This window comes from Euprymna scolopes, chromosome 5 (genome assembly GCF_053919585.1).
Source record: "Euprymna scolopes isolate OS-2025 chromosome 5, ASM5391958v1, whole genome shotgun sequence".
Lineage (NCBI taxonomy): Eukaryota > Metazoa > Mollusca > Cephalopoda > Sepiida > Sepiolidae > Euprymna > Euprymna scolopes.
In genome coordinates this window covers 134590384-134610693 of record NC_136486.1, presented here as the reverse complement: position 1 = coordinate 134610693, position 20310 = coordinate 134590384, and the positions used below count along the sequence as shown (strand labels likewise).

Genomic DNA, 20310 nt, shown 5'->3' with positions numbered 1-20310 from the left:
AGTGGGTCACGCACTGTATTTTTTATGTAGATTTATTTGATTGCGATAATTATGCTCTGGCCGGTTGACATAAACTGCCATTAAAAATGAAACAATAGCTGAAAACGTGACCTTCCAATATGAAGAAATCTAACAAAAAATGTCAGAAATGGCGCTGACGTTTCACGAGTTGACAAGGTCATCTGAATAGGCTACCCTGTTAAGAAAAAGCAGTTAATCAAATTATGGGTGGGCAAGATTTAATAGGCCACATATTATGAGTTTCTTTGATTAAGAAAAAACAAGACAGTGGAAACAAAGTCAAGTGCCTATTGATTATTGTCCAAGTGAATTTGATCACAGCAAAAAAGATAACCAAATTATTTTTTACTCATACAAAATGACACTTGAAATAAAAAAAAAAGAAACCATTGATTATGCAAATGAATGATGGGCCCTCAAACGTGAGCGATGGTAAAAGGTAGAGACCCAACAGAGGGTGAAGACAATGAACCCGCCCATTGGGAGTGGCAGTCAGAGATGCACATTAAGGAAGAAGAAACGGAACATTTTTAAAGCCTGAAAATTTCAAAAACTTCCTGAGATTTGTTTTCTAAGAATTGTGAAATGAAATTATGGGAATTGGAAGCGAGGTTAAGTCCACCTAATTCTCAATATAATGAAAGACAAAAATAGCCTCGAAGACACACTTTGCAACTGCCTTGGGGCTTCACACTTGTCAGAGATAGACTCCCTGGCTTAAAACATGTTACAGACAGACTAAAATGGTATTTCAAAATAAACATAAAAGACCGACGGAAATGTTATTTCAAACTAAAGAGTAACGGCAGACCATCCGACAGGGCCTTTTTATGGGGATGTTTTTTGTGCCTCCATCGCTTTCTCCGTCTCTCATAAGCACTATTTTTGTCTTTTATCGAAATCGCGTCAGAAATATTGCTAATGAAATATGAGGACTAAAGGACAAAATAAGGCAGCGACAGTTACGAGGCTGCCGGAAGTAAACCCATGGTCCACTTTCTACTCGCTTTTAAGTCTAATACTACTAAACTATCAGTTACAATAGTGTAGAATGTAAGTGTAGAATGTAAGTGTAGAATAGTGCATACATATTGAAGTAAGCGACGCGAAGAAAATGTAAATGCGTTAGAAAGCATGAATGGATATTCATAAATTGCATCCATTTAATCTGCACGTTTAACGATGAACTTTCTGTTTTAAATTGAAGCGTCACAAATTGATCAACTTATTCGTAAAAAAAAACTGATTCTTATTTAAAATTAAAATTTTACCCGATATTTTTCCTAATTTTTAGTGAACATATTTATTTTTGTCTGGTATGTAAATAAATCAAAGTTTTATTTGGAAATGCACATTTCTCCTGTTTATATATATATATATATATATATATATATATATATATATATATATATATATATATATATATATATATATATATATAACGCATATTTCAACAAAAGATCAAAGGAATAACTTGAACAAACCGTTCGCACATTTCTTCAAAGTCGTGTGCGGTCCCTCCTTGTCTTCTCTTTTTATTGTCACTTTTCCATGTATGGTTGCATCGTCTAGTGGTTGTTGATCGGCTATTTAACTTAGGTGAAGCAAACTCATGTATGGGTACAATGGAGACTTGTTGCGGTTTCAAGGGTTTTATTGGAAAATTCGGTCACAGAGGGAGAGACTAAAAGAAAGGCTAGAATTAATTCCTTCTTACTTAATTGTCTTCCTTATCCTTAAAATTGTCGACGGAGTTCCAATGAAATATTCACTCAGATTTCTACATCGTCGAGCAACGTCTTGTTTGCCCGCTTCTCCGACTCGAACTGTCTTGAAACTCTAATCTGTCAACCCGAACACGTTATGTAATTTCTTTGTAATATTATTCGATACCTAACTTTTTTTTTTTTTTTTTTTTTAATTCAATTTTCACCCCAAACAAGGCACAGTGCCACTTTGAAGCAGGGGGCTACTATTAGGGAATTAATTAGCGGGGTCATTATGAAGGGAGAAGAGTAGAAAGATGTTTGTTAACATTACACTTGAACTTCTGCATATCATTGCAGTTGGGAAAGCAGAATCCCGGAAGGGAGTTCCAAAGACCCGCAGTTCTGGGGAAGAAACTATTGGAGTAAAAGGCTTTCTTGCACCTAGGGATCTCCACTGTAAAGGGATGAGACTTAGTAGCTTGTCGGGTTTGTCGGGGGTAGTTACGTCGGGGAGGTACAAGTGTTTGCAGTTCGTCAGAGCATTCACCATTAAAGTATTTGTAGAACAGGCAGAGGGATGCAACATCTCGTCGATGGGACAGAGGTTGAAGCCCAGATGACAGTTCAGGACCTATCAGGTTTGCGACTCTTTTTTGAACCCTGTCCAGGAGCGAGAGACAAGCAGCAGATGCACCAGCCCAGATGTGACAACAGTACTCCATACATGGGCGAATGGTTGCCTTATAGAGGTATAGGATACTGGCAGGCGTAAGTAGTTTTCTAGCACGGTAGAGGGAGCCAACCTTCCTTGCAGCAGCCTTGGCAATGCTATCAATGTATCTATTCCAGTTCATATTCCCTGTAAACGTTAGGCCGAGGAGTTTAAAAGAAGTACTTTCAGGCAATGTGTTCTTGGCCATTGCTATTGGTGGTAGAGAAGGTTTCTTGTAGTTATTGAAGGAAACAAGCTTAGTCTTAGCAGCATTGAATGAGACCAACCATTTTTGTCCCCATTCCACTACGGATTGGAGGTCATCCTCTAGTGTTTCTGCCATTTTCTTGGATATGTGTTCATTTGTTTTCCCCTCATATCTGTTATAGAGAGTGGTGTCATCGGCAAATATACCCATCTCCGAAACAATATTATCAGGGAGGTCGTTTATGAATATCAGGAACAATAGAGGTCCAAGGATAGACCCCTGAGGCACTCCCGCATTTATGTCATATTGTTTGGATGTACGTCCGTCGAGGACAACTTTGATTTTTCTATTACTTAAGAAGGATTTAATTACGTTATGAATTCTTCCAGTGATTCCATATGATCTAATTTTCCTTAGAAGACCATCGTGCCATACCCTGTCAAAAGCCTTAGATATATCAAGGGCCACCGCTCTACCCTCCCCTGTTTTATCCAATGAACGGTATATACGTTCAGAAACTACAGTTAAGATATCTGCTGTTGAACGGGCTTGCCTGAATCCATATTGTTTGTCAGTCAAGAGTTTAGCAGCTGTTAGGTGCTGGACTAGGGCTTTATTAACTAAGGACTCAAATATTTTGGCGAAAAGCGGGAGGAGGCTAATGGGGCGATAATTTAGTGGGTCAGTTCTTTCACCAGAATTCTTGAAGACTGGTACCACAGAGGCGGTTTTCCAGCAGTCGGGAAAACAAGATTCGTTAAGGCATTTATTGTAAAGTTTGGACAGAACTGGAGCAACCTCGGCAGAGCATTTTTTTAATAGCACAGCCGGGATGAGATCTGGTCCACATGCTTTAGAGGTGTCTAGGTTTTTTATAATAGCATGTACCTGAGAAGGGGTGATTTTCAAGTCGTCAAGTGTGGCGTCTGTTCGCAGAGGAAAATCAGGGAGTGAGTGGTGTACCGAGTTCAGTGTGGAGTTTGAGGCAAACCGACTGGCAAGCAGATTAGCCTTGTTAGTTGCCGTGCAAGCAACCTCATGATTGTTTGTTAGTGGGGGAATAATTGACTGTCCATTATTAACTACGCTATTGTAGATTTTCCAAAAATCCCGGGTTCCTAATTTCTGTGCTTCGATGCGCTTTCTGGTGGTTTCAGAGTAATCTGACTTAGCTGTGTCTATCACTCTCTTACAATTATTTCTAGCTTCTATAAACTTCTGTTTATTTGAGCTGGACTTATGTCGGTTGAATCTGCGGAACGCATGCTGCCTTTGACAAATGGCAGCTGCACAAGCAGAAGTAAACCATTGGGGGGAGTGGGGCTTGCTATAGTATTTCCGTGCGGGAACATGTGCTTCAATAGCAGTTTTGAACCATTCAGTTGTCTCATTTGCACACTGTTCCGCTGGAAGAGTAAAGATATTTTGCCATGGGGCATCTCTGATGAGCTCCCTGATGGCTTCCCAATCAGCCTTTTTGTAGCCTTACAAGCGTGTTTTGTATAGGGAGCTGACCTTTGAGTGTGTCCTATCTTAAAAAAGTAGAGTAAATACTAATGCTTTTATTGTTCCGTATAATGTACGTTGCTTGTCTTGCATAATTGTCAACTGTAAAATGTGTTAACGTTATTTGATTTAGTCTTTCGTTCTAATGATGGATACGTTTGGAATATATGTTTAATACATGAGTTGTAGAGTAATATATATATATATATATATATATATATATATATATATATATATATATATATATTACTCTACAACTCATATATATATATATATATATATATATATATATATATATATATACGGTGGGCACCACTTATTAAGGCCCGGAAGCCACTCAGGGATAAGGGTTATTGCAAGTACATTACGTTAGTGTGGAGATTTGATGAAGTGTTTACTTAAGGGGGCGGTTCATTAGGAATTTGTTAACGTTGGACTTGAACACATCCAAGTTGTAGTCAGAATAGAATTATCTGTTCGTCGGATCTGGAGTTAGTGGTTATTTTAAATTTACATTTATATATAACTCCAGATCCGACGAACAGATAATTCCATAACGGTAAAGAGACCGAATTTAATACCACTAGATTATTTACGATAAACCCTCCCACCCCACCCCACTGGCAATTATAGTGTTGTCCGGTATATACTCGGTAATAACGACTTGATGATATTTGTTGTCCGAAATCTAAGTTGGGTGTACTTATTCCGAAGTACCTGTTTATCCAAATTACTTATAAATAAATGAGATAGCTTTAAGAAAATAAATTTTCTCTGCAGATAATACATTAGTTATTAAACTGATTTAAGTCAAAAAGATCAAATACTACCACTAGACATTATTAGATTTAATACAAATCAACACAAAACTTTAAAATAATAACTATTTTATTTATTTATTTATGCGTGCATGAAAGTACTTTTGTGTACGGAATGAATAAAAGTATATATTAACCGAAACTATATACGTCCTATGGAATTGGGGGCGACTAATAATGCAATTTTCTGCATCTTAATCAATTAGGAAGTGAAATATTAGTGAGCAAAATTACAACGACCGCTATAATCACCAATAAAATTAATTACATAAAAATATATAAAATATTAACTACATAAGACTCAATTTTTTGAATTCATAGTAATATATTACAAATACAATATTTAAATGCATTATAAGATATTTATTTCTAACTAATTTTAACATGATAACATACAGATAGTTTTAAAACTTTGTATATAAATTTTGTTTTTATTTATCTTTTAATAGACTTACTTTCCATGACTCAATTAACTCTATGACGCGCGTATAATCTCCATTTTCTTTCCCTTCTCTTTCTCAGAGATTCTAGACTAATGAAACCATATGACAGGCAGCGGATGGTCACTCTCTTCTTTTTTCTTTCTTCTTCTCTTTCCCTTACGCGCAGTTTATTTTATTTTATTTCCTTCTCTCTATATCCGTATATTTCTCCCTCTTCTTCCTAGGTTAGTAAACGCGTGTCAAGGCATTTACGTGTAAGAACGTACATATTTAGGTGTGTGTGTTGCGTGTGTGTGTGTGTGTGTGTGTGTGTGTGTGTGTGTGTGTGTGTGTGTGTGTGTGTGTGTGTGTGTGTGTCGGTTGTTACATCGAGCTACCGGACAGCAGTTATAAGTGTCATAATGTTGTTGTTGTTGTTGTTCCCTCCCACCCTCTCTATAAAATGTATTAAGTGGATTGCTACTACCACCCCCTCTAGTTTTTTGACGGTCGAGGCCCGATTCTTTTTCTTTCTTTATTTCAGTATCAAAAATGTAATTGTCTAGTTTAGATGCTTGAAAATACCATAAGTTTGAAATAAATTATTGCATCGACAATTATGTAATTTCCGTGTTATATTTATATATATATATATATATATATATATATATATATATATATATATATATATATATATATATTCTAACACGAAACAGCTTGGTTAAAAGTATAATAATAATAATAATAATAATAATAATAATAATAATAATAATAATAATAACAACAATAATAATAATAATAATAATAATTACAAGCGGATCCCATGGAAATTCCACGGTGCTTTCTACGTCAATCTGTATAATTTACTGTTAATAATATTTCTTTTGAAAGAATAAATGTCTGTCCAGGTCAGTATGTCTGAAAACGTTTACAAAAGTAATTATTTTTTCTTCCGTAAAAATAATTGTCATTGTCAGATAAATAAAATTTAAATAAACAAAACAAAGAAATAAACAAAACAAAGAAATTTCTTCTTTGTTTATTAATTTTAAATCCTAGCAATTTAATTCTTTTTTAAAACAATAAAAATTGAAAGAAAGAGAGTTTTTTGGATTAGTAGATATAGAATGATTGAGATGGCAGGGTAAGCCCACAGTACGCCAAGGAAAACATGAGAAAAAAATTTATGGGTGATGCGGGAAAGGAGGATAAACAAAGACCTGGTCAGAGATAGGTAAGCTTTAAGTTAGCAGGTAAAATGGACGCAATGATAATGATGGTGGTGGTGGTCAACTATGATCCATGATTCATGATCCATGTTTTGGTGGTGGTCAACAATGATCCATGATTCATGATCCATGTTTTGTATGGAAAATTCTGTAAATGGATAATAATTGTCTTTGGGACTGAATATGAGGAAAATCCAAAAATTAAAAAAAACGAGTCTTTGGCAGGATTCAAACGTATGCATAAACTAAGGAACCAGCGTAATTTTTTATCTCTATCACTATCATTATTATATAAAAGTCACTTTGTGTGTGTGTGTGTGTGTGTGTGTGTGTGTGTGTGTGTGTGTGTGTGTGTGTGTGTGTGTGTGTGTGTGTGTGTGTGTGTGTGTGTGTGTTTCTTCCTTATAGTTTCCGAAACGGCTGCGTCTATCTTCTGCAATTTATATGTCTGGCAGTGTTCTTAGATATGTTTTGTACAGAAATCCACCCGATAAGTATCGAAAATCGAAAAAATACGATCTTTTCTTCTCTTATAGATAAAAAAGAATTTTTACAAGTCAATATTTGACATTACACCGGTATAACCTTGGCCGGTGTAACGTAAAATATTCACCTGCAAAAATTATTTTATCTATAAGAGGAGAAAGACTATTTTTATGATCAAACCTAAATATCAGCTGATGTTATATCGTAAACAAACAAAGACGAAATTTGATGAATGACATTATCATTATTATGCTATTATTTTATTTATTTATTTTATTTTATTTATTATTTATTTTTTAATTTATTAATTTTATTTTATTTTATTTTATTTATTTATTTATTTATTTATTTATTTATTTTGCGAATTAGTCCATCGGGAAAATTATTTCTGGTAATGTATAACGTTCAATAGAGAATTAATTCTTTAATAATACATACGCAATCTGTATAAATAAAAGTATCATGTTTTAACGTATTGTACGACCGGGCGACGCAAGTCTTCTAACTAGTTTTAGATATAGGATTGAATACTTTCTGAAACCCTGCTTTCTCTATGCTATAGAGCAATTGCTTTTTGCATGTAATTGGTCTGCACGTTCGCAAAATTGTGGATCACCTATCATCTACTACTATTGTAGTGAAACTACTAGAGTAAACTAGACATTCAAGACTCAGTAGCGCAATTATTGTAGTAGAAACAAAACTCTGATATAACACCTATGATCTCAGTTACTGTTATGATGATTATTTTAGAAGGAGGAGGGACATGAACGGAAATGTTCTCTTGTTTTTTTTTTTATTGAAAAACTTGTAAGAAGATAGTTACTTTAACTTTTAACTAGATTTTAATTTACTTATATAGTCAGAATTCCGTTACTAGGAGTTGCTTCTGAAATATCTTCATAGAAAGAACGAAGAGTTTTAGCACGTTTGCTTTCTTGTTACCTTATATGACATGTGGATTCACTAAAATTCTGACAACAATTGAATTAATTTCAATCTCAAATCATTGCGTGATTCAGCTAACAAACCAATTTTTTCCCTCTGTGTGAATTCTAGATGACACCATGGTCATCACACGTCGATCATGCAAGATAAGCAATTGCAGCTGAAGAGCCATCGTTGTACTTCACTTCAACAGTGAGTTCAACTTAAACCCAGCAAATACTACACAACAAATACTACACAACAAATACTACACAACAAATACTACACAAACTTTGCAATTTTACTGCATTCAAATCTTGAGAGCGATTTGTCCCGCAGCCTTAGTTCAACCATCATGAATGTGGAAATCACTATTTTGTGTTTACTTTTGTCCATCTCAAATAAAACATATTGGCATTGCAGCCTAAAAGGCTACTGTGATAGGAGCCAGATTTATAGGACGCAACCTGGGTAGGGAGTAGGGCAGCAAGCTGTCTATTCACATTACATTTTAAATTTCTGCATGTTGGTACGGTCGGGGAAATAAGGCGCACGGGGGAGGGAGATGCCAAAAGAGACAAGCGATCTCAAGAGAGAAGATTGATATCTTAGTGGCTCGAACATTTTAGTATTAGAACAGTCAATAATGTGTGTGAATAAAAAATTTAGGAAATGAAACCTAAATATTCATTTTTTTTTTTTCAGACGAACATCTTTAAAATTCTATCCAGTAAAAGAGAAGAAAAAATAATATTCATTTTTTTTTTTTTCGAAATACTAAAATATTTGTATTCAAATTATTTTAAAACAGACGCCATTATTGCAAGCATTTACCGACGAGTTTCATGGGAAAGGGAGAGAAACCTTGCCGACTAACTGAATACAACGCGAAATTCAAAGAACACAAACTCAACAAAGTCGAACCATTCCGACCGGAAATAAAACCTTTACCCGAAGGGAAAATGGAAAACAAAACTGTACAGAGGTAAATATCATTTTGTTGCAAATGAGTCATCGCTTACAAAGGCCAAAAGTTAATCAGTGTAAATGATGTGTTTGGGTTTTTATATTACGCGCAAATATTTGGAAGCAAATTTTTGTGAGCTGTGGTTGGTTTGAAAGAAACTGCTGATTTTATCTTTTCTCATATGAAGTTAATACATGAAAATAACATTTGTTGTTGCTGCTTTCATCAGTCTAATACACTTCCCAATCATTCTGTTACACTTCTATTGACTGTTGAAAAGGATTATTCTGTATTCCTCAACTCGGTCATTATTGTTATCTCCGTTGTATTGTGATATAAGAGGTTTATTCCTTTGTGATAAGTTTTTAGAGTGACCTCCCTTGCTTGTTGCTGTTGTTGGTTACTGACTGGGAAAACAAACATGGCGATTTGGAAAAACGGACGCGCATCTATGACTGGATTTATGTAATGAGTAAACGAATAGTTACTCATATGAGCCTCTTGATTTCTACACAACTACACAGAATATCCTTTCGACAGTCGATAGAAGAGTAACAGAAAATGATTGGGAAGTGTATTAAACTGATGGAAGCAGCGGTAGCAGCAAATGTTATTTTCATTTGTTAACTTCATAACTTCAACCTTGATTTTGTTGTAGAACATAATTTATTCCTTCATTTCGTATGAATCAAATGATTTTTAGTTTTCTTGACATTTGTTTCCCCGATATCTTTCTAGTTTGAATTCTTTCGAAAAAGATATCGGATATTTATGGGTGGAGCCAACTGAAAGTTGCCAACATCCCTAAGTGAAAGTGTTTCTGTTGAACCAACTGGATTCGAACTTGGCACACCCAAGTGTGAAAAATTTCCCCCACTCTTTATCTATGCCTAAATCAAAACGTGGATTCCATGAACAAAGCTTGTTTCTTAGAACTGCATGCCTGTGGAACTCTGTTCCATGTGCTTGCTTCCCGCCTGACTACAATTTGGATGTCTTCAAGTCCAACGTAAACAAATTCCTAATGAACCGCCCCCTTAAGTAAACACTTCATCAAATCTCCACACTAACGTAATGTACTTGCAATAACCCTTATCCCTGAGTGGCTTCCGGGCCTTCATAAGTGGTGACCACTGTGTAAAGAAAAAAAAAAGTTGTCAGTCCGTGTCATTAACCAATTAGCCATCATCACTTCCCTGTTACCATTGATGATACCCTGCAGAGGGAAAGACAAAAGTCACATGGAACAAATCAGCAAAAACTTTTGCACTGACCTGATACATACTTTAGGTGAAAAAGCTGAATACAGGTCAAGAATGGGTTCTCTCTGTTGTGCTAGAAAACAACTCACATAGAACAGTGTCTTTTATCTCTACAAAGCCACTAGTCGTCCATACATGGAGTATTGTTGCTACCATTAGTATTTCCCTCTTAGACAAAGTCTCCAGTCTCCAGTGTAATAATTCCTGCAGTATCAACTAAGCTTCAACATCTGTCCCATCGTTAGAATATTGTATTCCTGCGCCTGTTTTACAAATATTTTAATAGTGTGTGTTCTAACGAACTCATAGAACTTGTCTCCCATTGACGTGCATACTCCCCCGACTAACCCAACAAACAACAAAACCCCACCCCTTCACTGTGGAGGTCCCTTCTACTCTAATAGTTTTTTCACACGAACTGCTAGACTTTGAAATTCCCTCTCTGACTATATTGACTTGCAGAAATTTAGAAGCAATGTGAACAGACATCTCACTACTCAACTCCGTCCGTAGTGCTCCTGTAGATATGATCCTAAATAGTAGCCTCTTACGTCCAATTTGCAATCTACTTTATTCAAGTTGAATAATCAATAAGAAAAAAAAAAGAAACAAGAAACGCAACAGTAAACAAATCTACACACTTTCCTCTGGCAGCTAAAGAAAAACTCTTTTAATCATTGTGCATTTCCACAACATTCAAGCATCCATTTTCGTTACTATTACATACTCTCTTGAATTAACGATATTGTACAAATATTTTCATGTTATAGGGTCGATTTTCAACCTTATACAGTAGAAAAACCATGGGTCCGGCAACTTGAAGTGTGGAAAAAGCCGCCAGGTAATATGGAAGGGCTGACCTCATATAAAAAGGAATTCACAGGTAAACGTTCAACATTTCTATCAAATTTAATATCGTGTATCAATAGCAAATATCTGTATTATTTGGATTCTTCAGACTAGAATTCACATCTTGAGTATTATTTTGTACTAGAATTTTCCACAAGGACCCGTGGCGTAGTGGATAGAGTACTTGGTAAAATTCAGTTGTAAAATTACACTCTTTTGAAGATTGAAGGTTCAATCCTCAGTGCAGGCGTCATTCAAAATACAATTGCGAATTGCTTAGGAGAGCACAGTTATGGCTGACGGAACGAGAACATGCTATCTTCGTGGAATAAATGAAGGGTTTTGTTCAAAATTCTGTGCTGATTTTCGAGTTTGACAGAAGGAATTCTAAGTTCAATAGAAAGATTCCCGAGTTCAATAAGATACAGCTGAAGAAGATCGGATGTTACATCAACTAAAACATTGCGAAATTAACATTCAAGATGAGAACAATATTCTGAAGAATCCAAATAATACGAATAATCCATCCTCATCTCAAAAATTCAGAAAAGTAATTTTGGAAAAATTATGTTATAAATAATGTTATACAATATTTTATTAAATGAATAAAATCATATTTTTTCATGGAAATTTAAATAGTATATACCTTTTCAAAGGATTTTTTTCTTTTCATTCCGCAAAAGGTAGGTGCCTCGCGGAGAAAGCAAAACTATACTTGCAATCTTGACGCTTGTTGTGACATCTGAATCCGATGTGTTTGCATGGTTGGCGCGAATTTTGAATAGGAATTAGGTCACATGATTGAGAACAAAATTAGTGCCAACCATGCAGACACATTCCTTGGATCCAGAGTTCATGACAATCGTCAAAAATATCATACATATACTTTGTTCTCTCCACTAGACGTTTACCTGTCGCAATTATAATCCTAACAGCAGAATGAAGGGAAAAAACCTCTTTTTGAAAAAGATGTATACACCAAAGGTTTCAGAAAAAAAAATAATTAAAAAAATCTTTTATTCATTTGATAAAAAATATATAACATTAGATGGTGATGGAAATTTTTTCAAATAACTTTACGTAATAATGTTTTCGTAATGTGACAAATCTCCTTTTATTCAATAGAAAAATATACTTTGTTTGGAAAATTATATTTCGATTCGTTTGATATGAGGAGTGATTATTTAAATTACTTTTCTCAGGGACACGTGGCGCAACGGATAAAGTGCTAAGTCAAAATAGTTCTAATTGACAGTCTTTTAGGGGTTGAAAGTTCATACCTCACTACATGTGATAATAGAAATATAATTAAGAATTCCTTAAGACTTTTACTTGATCATGGCTGACAGACTGAGAGCAATCTACTCTCATGTATTAAATAAAGGTTTCAATTCCAAATTCTGTACAAATTCATGAGTTAGACATAAAGAGTCCATAGTTTAAAAAGAGGCACCTGAAGAAGGCTGGAGGTTACATCAGTCGAGACGTTGTGATAATAACACAAAAGATGATAACTAATTCAAATAATCCAAATAATATAATAAAAAAATAATATTTATTGAAACAAAGAATTCCTTTCCAACTGTGAGCATTTGATCGTGCGGAATCACCTTTCGACTTTATGTAATTCCCTTCAGTTGAATATATATATATACGCGGCGCTAACAGGCAAACTAAATATTAAGTCCAAGTACTTCGGTTGTCATTTTATGGATAACTAAGGAGATAACTTTCAATATACATTGGTGTCCAAAAAGTCCCTGAAGGGTTTTGAACTTAAATAGATTCTTTACATTTCATGATATCTTTCTGTAATTTTTAGATGATCTGACTAAGACATTCGGATTTTTTTAAATGTAAAATTTAAACAATTTTTATTTATGAGAAATAATGTTTTTTTAATGTTGCCCATTTTCAGCTTCGCATGTTTGTGCTTTTTTTTTTTTTTTTTTGATATTATTCATGACAGATTGCAAAATCTCTAGATTGTCATTTACCTCCCTTATTTGGTTTCTAATGGTTTCCTTCAATTTTTACAAGGTTTGGGATTTGTTAACAAAGATTATTTCTTTAAGATTCGGATTGTGTTGCAAGTTGGGCTATCTCTTACATGAAAATGCCGTCGATAAACTCTTTCAGTCAAAACAATTGACCCCTGATTTTGGTAAAACAATTTCACAACTTGCGTACGTTGTTCAATGCTATACTCATCCATTAATTAATTTCCAAAATATTATCTGTAAAATATCTGAAATAGAGAAAAAAAACTCATTAATGGTAAAATGACAAAGATGTTCAACTCTTCAGTGACTTTTTGGACACCCTGTATAAGAAATCATCGGACCACTGTTTAAAAACAGTGTAAAACACTTTCCAGAAACCGAAAAATAATTTTCCTTATAAAATTTCGACCCCCTTAATTTAAACCTCTCTTTTTTACCTCTTTAGAGAATTGTATAGATTTTTTTTTGTTTTTTTTTTTGTTTGGTTTTTCTGTTTTGTTTTTTGTTTATTGTCACCTTATCAAGGATGCCACTGCTTATCAATGCCCAAAGGCTATTCGAGGTTAAGGGTTAAGTGAGACAACACTGTAACTTCGGTAATGGTAGAATTTGGGTAGTGTTTGATTATTTAAGAAGATAGCTCAACAGGAACTTGTTCACGTTAGACTTGAAAACAGCCGTGTTATAGTCAGCCGGGAAGTAGCCCCGCGGTATTGTGTGCCACAAACGGGAAGTTCTAGGAAAGAAACTTTGCTCATGGAATTTACGTTTAGTTTTAGGCACAGCTAGATAATAAGGGAAATTGTTAGCTCTTGTTGTAGCTACATGAATGTCTGCTAAAAATGTTCTAGGGGGGGAGACATAGATAGAAGCTCAATTGAGAATCTGCCATGAAAATAACAATAAAGTTATGTTTTTTCTCTGAGAAAATGGAAGGAGAGTGAAAAAGAAGACTTTGCTCACTAGATTTCAAAGCCGATTTTAAATCTTGTCAAGATAGGAAAGGGTACTCTTAGCAACTCCTCTCTAGATGTGGCAACAGTACTCCATTTTAGGACATATCTGGGTTTTATGCAGGTAGAGAATTGCATCAGGAGTAGATATCTTTTGAAGCAGTGGTATGATCCATCCATTTTACCAGCGACAATGGCCATGGATTTGATGTAAGTCTTCTATTTCAGGTCAAAGTTGAAAATCAGTCAGAAGTTAGATAATAAGGTGAGTGTTTGCTGAAAATGTTCTATGGAGTGAGACATAGATAGAAGCTCAGTCGAGCACCTGCCATGAAAATAATGATAAAGCAGAGATAGACTCACTATGTTTCTTCTGTGAAAAAGAGGAAGAAGATTGAAAAAGAGGGTTTTTCCCCACTAGATTTCAAACTAGGTTTTGAACTGTCAAGACAGATTTTCACATTACATAAACACATGTAAATGACTTTTGGCCCATTGACTTTAATTTACTAATAAAAAAATAACTTGTAGTTGAGGTCGGTTTTCAAAAACTAATAAGCTGCATCTCTGTGCCTGTTTTATAAATATTTTAATGGAATGCGATCTGATGAACTCGTTGCACTTGTGCCCCCTTGACTTACATATCACCAACAAACCCGCTTAGTAACAAAATCTCATCACTTCACTGTTGAGGTCTCCAAATGTCAGAAAACTTTCTACTCTAATACTCTTTTCCTTCAAACAGATAGATTTTGGAATTACCTTCCTGCTACCGGCTTCCCTGGCTGTATTGATATGATATGCAGAAGTTTAAATGTAACGTAAACCAACATCTTGTTAATCTTTCCTACACCTGGTCCCAAATAGTAGCCCCTTACATCCAAGTGGCGATATGCCCTGTTAGGGGTGAACGTGAGTAAATAAAAAAAATTTCTTTTTTTAAACATTTCAAGGGAATCAAAAATCTAAAAAGAAATTAGTCGAGTAGTTTCCATATGATATAAAAACTATTTAATTTAACTCATTAAATTCAGGCCCATAAAACTATTTATTTTATTTTTCAAAAGCTAATATGTCTAGCCAATCGAGAATATGTCCTCAACATAGTCTGACAGAATCTTGGTCAACCTTGCATCTGTCAAGCAGAGATAAGTTTCTGGGTAGTCCTAGGAGGTCTACACTCCCAGGTCGCTGTCTTCCATCTTTCAGGTGGAGTAAGTTTACTGCTTACCGTCTAAGGCGTCCTTACTGAGGAATGAGAACGAGGTTGCCCTGGCAATTTTTAAAATGCCAGGGTGCTTTAGGAGTGCTAGCTTGATTCTCTCCACCTTCTTGACCTTCTGTCACATCTTCCTGCGATGGGAAGGAAGTAAATAATAGGTACATCTAAAGAAAATTTCATAGATTTTTCGAAGAATAATCTTCACGTGATGTAAACACTTGTCAATAATATCCAATGATTTTAAACCTCACCTTCACCCACTCCAAAAAAAAAAGACTATTTTTTTTTAAATATAATAATCCCAAAATACTCAGAAATGTCACAAATCCTTTTAGTTTCACGTGATGCGGTGCCACTTCATTCAAGCACTAGCTTTTTTTCTTCTTTCTTTGAAGGGAAGCACATAAGTCCACCACTTGCTATTCGCCATGATGCTATGCCGTCCGTGTCTGGGAAATTCCAAGGTGAACCAACTTACAAGAGTAAGTGAAGTTGTTTCTGATTTTTCTACATAATTTTTATCATGATGATACGGATTATTTGATATTTGCACACCCACACACACATATATATATATATATCAGGTTAATACGAAAGTTGTTACGGTTTTTTACTTTTAAATTCAGATGAACATATCTCGGCTCAAATCAAAATTTATCATCCGAAATAAGCACCATCAGAATGAACACACTTTTGCCAACGTAAAATAAGTGTATTTATGCCAGTATTTTTACATTACTTGCGTTCTGGTGGCGATGGAGTCGCTGAAGGCGTTTTTTATATCATTTAGGTTTTGGAAGCATTTCTCATGCAGGACGTTGTGGAGATGCTTGAAAAAGTGGTAATCGGTAGGTCAGAGGCCTGGAGAGTATGGTGGATGAGGCAGAGTTTCGTAGCCCAATTCATTCAACTTCTGCAGAGTCGGTTTAACAACGTGCGGTCAGGCACTGTGGTGGAGGAGAATTGGGCCGTTTCTCTTGACTAGCTGGGTGTTGTTGTTGAGGTTTCTGATGCATTTCATTCATTTATTAGCCTTTTCCATCGTAATGGTTTCGTCTGCATTTAAAAACTGTAATGGATGAGACCGGTTGCAGCATGACGTTCTTTTGGGGCAACTCTGGCTTCGGGAAGTGTCGTGGAGCTTCATCAACGTCTAACCACTGAACTGAGTGCAAATCACAACCCAGTCGAGAAACGGGCCATTATTGTTGCATAAAAGAAGGGAAGATGACACTTCATAATAGCATTTCTTTTGTTTGTCATTCAATTCGTGAGGCGCTCATTCATCAAGTTTTTTTGTCTTTCCAATCTCTCTCATGTGATTGGAAATCGTCGTATACGTTACGACTAATTCAGAAGCAAGCTCTCGAACAGTCGTGCATGGATTGGCTTCAAATAAGGCTCTTAATTGATCATTGTTAACATCTGATGGTCGACCACTACATTCATCATCTTCAAGGCTCTCGTCGTTGCCACAAAATTTCTTAAACCACTGTTGTATTGTGCGTTCAGTAGTAGTTCCTAGGCTAAATGCTCAATATCGTGAGATGTTTCAGGAGCTTTTCGGCCTAGCTTGAATTGAAATAAGGAAATTGTGCTAATTTTCTTTTTTTCTATCTTGTATTCAATGTTTTGAAAAGATGTGACTGTTTTAAAACGATTGTAATTCAAACGATTAGATAGAGTGAAAAACGCTCTTTAAAATGATATATAAAGTTATTATAACGAAAACGCATTTGAAAATACATTATTTGAAATAAAAATTATAAATTCCGCACAAACTTTCTTCTATAACTAACATACGTGTGTGTGTGTGTGTGTGTGTGTGTGTGTGTGTGTGTGTGTGTGTGTGTGTGTGTGTGTGTGTGTGTGTGTGTGTGTGTGTGTGTGTGTGTAAGGCCGTTTGGAATGCGGAAATGAATGCTGAGAAAGAAGATGAACAACAATAAATAAAACTGACAATAAATGCGATATTTCACTTTAAAAATTTATTGTTTTTTTAATAAATTTTTCACTCACTACTACTTGGGTTCGAAATGATGGAAAATATGCTGCTTTTTGTTTTTTAAATATTTAGACATTTCGTAAAAACAACCTCTTCTAAAAAAAAAAAAAAAACGTTCTCTCATAACCATAATTAAATAACCACCAATGAAATTACAATAATTATTTTTTACTCATTGGCATATATATATATATATATATATATATATATATATATATATATATATATATATATATATATATACTAGCGGGGGAAGGCGCCCGGCTTTGCCTGTCTTTGCCCGGCTTTGCCCGATCATAAAATACGCTTAAATATGATATTTTAATTCGTCCAGATTCCGTATATATTATTATAGAGCCGTGATTTCAAAAGTAAAAAAAAAAATGTTTAGGTGCCATCAGCTAGAATCGAAACCGAAAGCAAAATTGTAGCATTCAAAGCTGGTGACGTTACTACTGTACCAACGTAACACGCATATGAACTTATTAAAATAAATTCAGATTAATGTACAAAATGCACAATGATTTTTTTTCAATTTTGATCCCTTTTTGACCCCTTGAAAACTAATTTTCCGGCTAAATACTCATAAAGGAACCGTCCATGAAAATGCAATCATTTGAGGCCCCTAGCGCCGTTCTGTTACTTTTAGTTTCGATAAAGATAGAGTTTTAAAATATGGAAACTTAATAGACAAACAGATAGATAGACAAACAGACATGTAGCCTTATTTATATATATATATATATATATATATATATATATATATATATATATATATATAGTAGAGAGAGAGAGAAAGGAAGAGAGAGAGAATATTATACTACATTCCTGTCATTAAGATTTTATTCATTTTATTTATGATATGAACAGTTAAATAAATAAAATCTTGGTCACTGGAATGTACCCTTATATTGTCTGTTTATATGTGCTCTGTTATTATACATTAACAAAAGCGTAATCTATAAAAGAAGGAATGTATATGCATAAAACATATATTTGTCTATAAATGTGAGTCTATGTTTTTGTTTGTATATATATATATATATATAAATTCCGATGAAATTGGTACTCTACCTCATCTCTTGGGTTGAAAATCCAATGGAAACAGTAATATAAATTTATTATGGGCTCAATAAAAAATTAAAAAAATTATATACCGCTCTATCAACATATCGAGCACTTTTATCGGTTTTTTTTTTTACCTTATTTCCCTTGAAAAGAAATATATATATATATATATATATATATATATATATATATATATATATATATATATATATATATATATATATATATATATATATATATATATATATATATGGGGGGGAGGTATCGAGCATCGATTTGCACCATTTATTGCATTTTAATTGCTAGCCTTCATCTTGGTTCATTTCAAAGATCCACACTGCAGCTATGTTATTATTCGGTATAAAATGAAATAATAATTTTTAACTTTGATTTTATTTCAGGTGACTACAAGAAATGGGATGCTAGTCCTATGGTGAAGTTCAGCCAACCTTCGACCTGGCGACCCCCAAGTCAGAAACTAGATGGCGAGTCGACTTTCTCGCGAGACTTTCGATACAGCTACGAGCCACCAAGAAAAAGCCTGAAGCCCGCCAATGCTGCACACACATCTGATGCACCACTCGATGACAAGACTGGTTATCGGACGTCTTATATAGAATACCCGCTACCCCCAAAATACCAGAAAGAAAAAGAGCAATACTCTGTCCCTCAGGTTCCGTTAGATGATCTGACAACGTTCAAACGGGACTTCCAAGGCCAAGGGGGGCCTCGAATGCAAAGTTGTAGGCCAGAGGTCAAAGCAATGGCGTCAGGAGATCCTTTCCAGGATATGACGACGTTTAAAAATGATTTTAAAGCGTGGCCAATCGAAAAACCTTATTGTCACCTACCAGATCAATACATGAAACCCCCAGGGAAGTTAGAGCATGATACAACCCATAAGCTGGCCTATCGCGAATTCCCAATCAAACGCACACAAGGATTCCGACCGGCATCGGCTAACAAGCAAGTTGGAAATTTCGACGGTAAGACCAACTACAGCATCGACTTCAAACCATGGGAAGTTTCCCCGATGAAGGTCTCAGTAAGACACCATTACGTGCCGCCAGTAAACCCATTCAAAGGTATATCGACGCAAAAGGCTCATTTTGTTGAACACCCGATTAACGTCGCGAAAAGCTACAGACCTCAGGTTACATACGAAAGCAACAACGCCCCACTCGAAGACAAAACTATGTACAGAAGGGAGTTCACCCCGAAAGAAGTTCCGTTGTGTCCTGCAACCTTACTGGAAAATGATGCGGGCCCATTCAGTTTTGAAAAAGAAGCGGACAATGGCCATCGTTTCTACAATTTGACAAATAAACATTTATCTCAGCTTACCGTCAACAGGCAGCAAGTAGCGGTCGCTTAGGTTTGGACACAGATCCGAATAAAATCAAAACATGTTCTTATACATATATAAAAACAATCCATGATATTGACTAGAAGTCATTTATATGCGAAAAAAATACATATCTACATTCAACCAATAATAATGAAATCTCACAAATAATGTTTTGAATGATGGGATCATACTCCTGTTCAATAGAAAAATACGTTTGGAATAAATTTCTCTCTCTCTCTCTCTCTCTCTCTCTCTCTCTCTCTCTCTCTCTCTCTCTCTCTCTCTCTCTCTATGTATATATATATATATATATATATATATATATAATTGGTATTAAACCGCGCAACGTTATAAACAAGTATTGTCTAAAATATGTTGAATCAAAAAGCAACTGTATCAATGTAATTAGACTAGAACAGTATATTACGATGTGAAATGACTAATAACTGTTAATTTAAGCGCGTAAGTCATAACAATATTGGTTATGTACATTTAAAAATAAAATATAAAGAAAACGTAAGTTTTGACATATCATAAAAAAATATTATAAATATATAATTCAAATATATATATATATATATATATATATATATTC

The 20310-nt window shown here is 34.8% G+C and overlaps 1 protein-coding gene across 1 annotated transcript in view; it reads left to right on the top strand.

The window, feature by feature from the left end:
• The window catches only part of LOC145276990 (stabilizer of axonemal microtubules 1-like), a 79554-nt gene extending 59515 nt beyond the window's left edge, over positions 1–20039 (top strand). Inside the window, exons 2-5 of the mRNA XM_080128559.1 lie at positions 8850–9023; positions 11038–11150; positions 15690–15776; positions 18769–20039. Of these exons, the coding sequence (XP_079984685.1) occupies positions 8850–9023; positions 11038–11150; positions 15690–15776; positions 18769–19742 (1348 nt within the window). The 3' untranslated portion in view covers positions 19743–20039. The remainder of the gene's footprint in view (positions 1–8849; positions 9024–11037; positions 11151–15689; positions 15777–18768) is intronic.
• The last annotated feature ends 271 nt before the right edge of the window (positions 20040–20310 follow it).